The 3,722-nt window shown below is 40.9% G+C and overlaps 1 protein-coding gene across 2 annotated transcripts in view; it reads left to right on the plus strand.

The window, feature by feature from the left end:
* RTF1 (RTF1 homolog, Paf1/RNA polymerase II complex component) overlaps positions 1 to 3,722 on the plus strand; it is a 57,185-nt gene that overhangs the window by 10,815 nt on the left and 42,648 nt on the right. For both annotated transcript variants that reach the window (XM_019645073.1, XM_019645075.1), the window contains exon 2: positions 2,487 to 2,597. In XM_019645073.1, the coding sequence (XP_019500618.1) occupies positions 2,487 to 2,597 (111 nt within the window). The remainder of the gene's footprint in view (positions 1 to 2,486; positions 2,598 to 3,722) is intronic.

A 3,722-nucleotide genomic window follows, 5' to 3' on the forward strand; every position in this document is an offset into this window, starting at 1 on the left:
GCCAGTGAAGCAATGTCCTCCACAACTAGACTGAAGAACAAAACAACAGCAACTTGTCTGTTCCCCTTCCCCCGATTCCCCAGCACTGTTCCCATCCCCCAAATTCCCCAATAAAAAAAATCTTTAAAAAAAACCAAAAAACAGAATTCTGGTGTATTGTGAACCTCAAAGGGTCAGAAAAGAGATTACCTACCAGAAGTCTTTCTAAATTTTATACATTTGCATTAAGATAACGTGGGGGGAAAATAATAGTAAAGACTGTACACAAATTACCATATAACCCAGCAATCCCAGTCCTAAGTATTTACACAAGTGAAATAAAAACTTATATTTACACAAAAACCTGTATGTGGACATTTAATTGCCCTAAACTGGAAATAACCCAAATGTTTTTCAACTGGTAAATGGATAAAGTGTGGTACATCCATTCAGTGGATTACTACTTAACAATAAAAAAGAGTAAACTAATACATACTGCAACATGAATGAATTTCAAATGCATTATTATACTAAGTGAAAAAGCTAGACTCAAAAGGCTGCATACTGTATTAGGTTTATTTATTCTATAGGGAGATCTCTAGGGACAGACAACAGGTCTGTGGTTGCCAGGAGATGGAGGGAGGAATATGAAAAGCACCAACTTCCTGAAAAGGCTGAAAACCATAAGAACACTCTACAAAACCAAATGCAAATCACAGCAATATTTGGAGCAATAATGGAATTGTCCATATATCTGGGTTGTGGGAGTGATTGAACTACCCTTTTTCCCCCAAAATAAGACCTAGCCGGAAAAGAAGCTGTAGCATGATTTTAGGTGCCAAAATATGGCACCTTCGCATACTGAATATTTTAAGCTGAAGGAGTTTGTGGAAAAGGCACCCTTCTCCCTGAAACAGGTCATAAAACCCTCATGTAAGGGGTGCGTGCCTTCCATATCCTGGCTAGGTCTTATTTTTAGGGAAACACGGTATGTATTTGTCAAACTCAAAGAACTGTACATAAGGAAGGATAAAATGTACTGTGTGTCAGTTACACCTCAAGTTTTTAAAAGAGCATAAACACAAATATTGCTATAATTTGCATTTGATCAATAGGAGTTACCGTTTCTATTTGAAAAAAGAGTGTTCTTATGATCTTCAGCCTTTTCAGGAAGTTGGTGTGCTAGCTCTCTCTAATGAAATGAGTAACATTTCATGACTGCTTATGAAAGAGAGCGTGTCATCTGTTAATCTGAGAAGGTCATTTTCTCTTTCTGGCTGAGGAGGGTATACTCCTAAAATAGAAAGAGACTAGAAGAAGAAAACAGATACTTTGTAGCAGTCTATTATTTTAAAATCTGTCTTAGCACTTGACCTGTAATTGTATGGCACCATCATCATCAAGAAATACTACTACTAGAATTTATTTGTTGTATTTTTCTCTTTTTGGCAGAAGGGGAAAACGTTTTAGACTGGTAAACGGTGACTGAATTAGGAGCTAGGATTCTATTTGCCCTGGTTTGAATCCTGGCTCTATCATGTATTAGCTGTGTTACCTTAGCTAAGTTACTTAAACTCTCCTTTTCTTTAGCTTTAAATGGGGATGAAAACGAAACTTACCTTAAGGTTGCTGTGAAGGTTAAATGTTAGATGCTTAGAAAAGTATATGGCATCTAGAAAGTACGGCATAACTGTGGACTGGTATTGATATTAGCGGAGAGCCAGAACTAGAGCAAGTGTCCTTTTGTTGCGTTTTTAAGTGACTGGGCTGAGTTGGCGAGAAGTAACAGGAAAGGGGAACCCAGTGAGAGCAAATCCTGGTTGTAGCCATGACTTACTTAATGGCACATTCCTCTCCCTCTAGTCTCTCCTAAATCTCCAGGACAAGGCAGAAGTGGTGAATGGGAATATTGGGGTTGTCAAATTAGGATTCTGATGTAGTGGCCAGCACATTTACTGCTTGTTGTCAGACCCTGGGTTAACCACCAGAAATATACGTCTTTCTTTTTCTGGTTTAAGCATTCAATATAAAAAATGACCTCAGAAACTTGTAATTTGTCAGCTTATTCAATACAGCCCCACAAATGCCAATTTTACTATGAATTACAGGAAGAGGATGCTCAGAGTATTGGTTAGCTATACCAGTAAGAACAGTGAGCAAATTACCTTTGTAGACATGGTTCTTATCATATTAATTCCTGAGAATCAGTACTTCTGTTGCTTATAGAGGAAATGGTAACAATTTGAAAATAGCCTCCAGTTCAGTTTTCCATAGTCACTTGTCCATTTCAGACATATATTTGCGATTAAGAGGGAGGGGACAGATTTTGTTTAGTACTTAAGAATACTGGCAGTCGGTCTGTTCATGTGATGTAAGTTCCTGTGATGGTGTTCTTCATTTGAAAGCACACAGAGGTAAAAGATATCTAAAGAGGACAGGCATTTTATTATTCTTGGATGTTTCTTCTCTGTCGAACAAAACTCATGAGACTACTTCTACCCTATTAGGAACTCTTGTCCCTGGCAAAGCGGAAGCGCAGTGACTCTGAGGAGAAGGAGCCCCCTGTGAGTCAGCCTGCAGCCTCCTCAGACTCTGAGACATCTGACAGTGATGATGAGGTGAGTGTGCAGAGGTTAGGCCTCTGGGGTTGACAGCTATTTGTGGGTCTCTGTGTTGGTGACTCCTAATGGCCTCTTTTCCTTCAACTGAGACCTACAGCCTAAGATCCACAAGAGCTTCTTAGGGAAAGAAAGCTGTGTAAGGGAAACTCTCGAATTGCCCTGTTCCCTGTACTTCTAGTTACCTACTGGGTGTCTCTCCGCAGGGCATTTGTGGACAGTTTTCAGCCTTCCTGCAGAAGGGGCACAACTTGTTAGTCGTCATCTCTTTTTTTTTTCTCTCTCATCTTTTTAATCCCACTTTCTTACAAAAGAAATTCTATTAAGAATGCCATGTTTTAGTGGGAAATATTTTAGCAAGACAAGGAGCTTTCCTGTAAGAAATGGAAGTGTTGTCAGAAAGTGGGCCCTTTTCGGCGCAAAATCCAGGTCCTTGGCAACTCGAGCAAGGAATTGAAAGAGAAGCCAGAGTAAAGCGCTGAAAAAGTAGTTTATTCGAAAATATAATACATTTCAAAGAGTAGAAGTAGGCCTGAGCAGTAGAGAATAGCTCAAGGGCCCATTATTAGAAAAGAAATTACATTCCAAAGAGTTTAGAGTAGGCCACACACAAGGGCAAGGCTCAAAGGGCTTAAAAAGGAAGAAGCAGTCAAGAGAACAGGGTGTCCAAAAAGGGAAAGAGGCTCGAACTTTCCAGGACTTGGGGTTTTTATCCCTTCTCCAGAATGGACTGTTCCCCTAAGGGCATGGGACCACTTGATTGGCACCTGTGATTGACAGGATGTACTGCGCAGGTGTGAGTGACTGGTCTGATCTAGTTGTACCCATTTGTTTTAGGAGTAGATAGTTATAATGAAAAGTTTTGGGTGGAGAGGGGAGGTCACCGGGCGGTCACATTCTGTGAGATGTGCAGGAATGCAGAGGCCCAATGTCTGCCTCTATCTGCCTACCTAGCCTTCCCCTTGAGAGACGTGATCCCCATGAAATCTCTATGGGAAGCTGAGGGACAGGAGGTCTCTTCTTCTGTATCTGCTTCCTGCTGGGCAGGGTCGTAGAGCTGTCCCTGCCTATTGGGGGTTCATGGAACTCTCGCCCTAGCTGATCTCAGATGGAAGGAAGGGGTCT

The sequence above is a fragment of the Hipposideros armiger genome, unplaced genomic scaffold (genome assembly GCF_001890085.2).
Source record: "Hipposideros armiger isolate ML-2016 unplaced genomic scaffold, ASM189008v1 scaffold_92, whole genome shotgun sequence".
In the NCBI taxonomy this organism is placed as follows: Eukaryota; Metazoa; Chordata; class Mammalia; order Chiroptera; family Hipposideridae; genus Hipposideros; species Hipposideros armiger.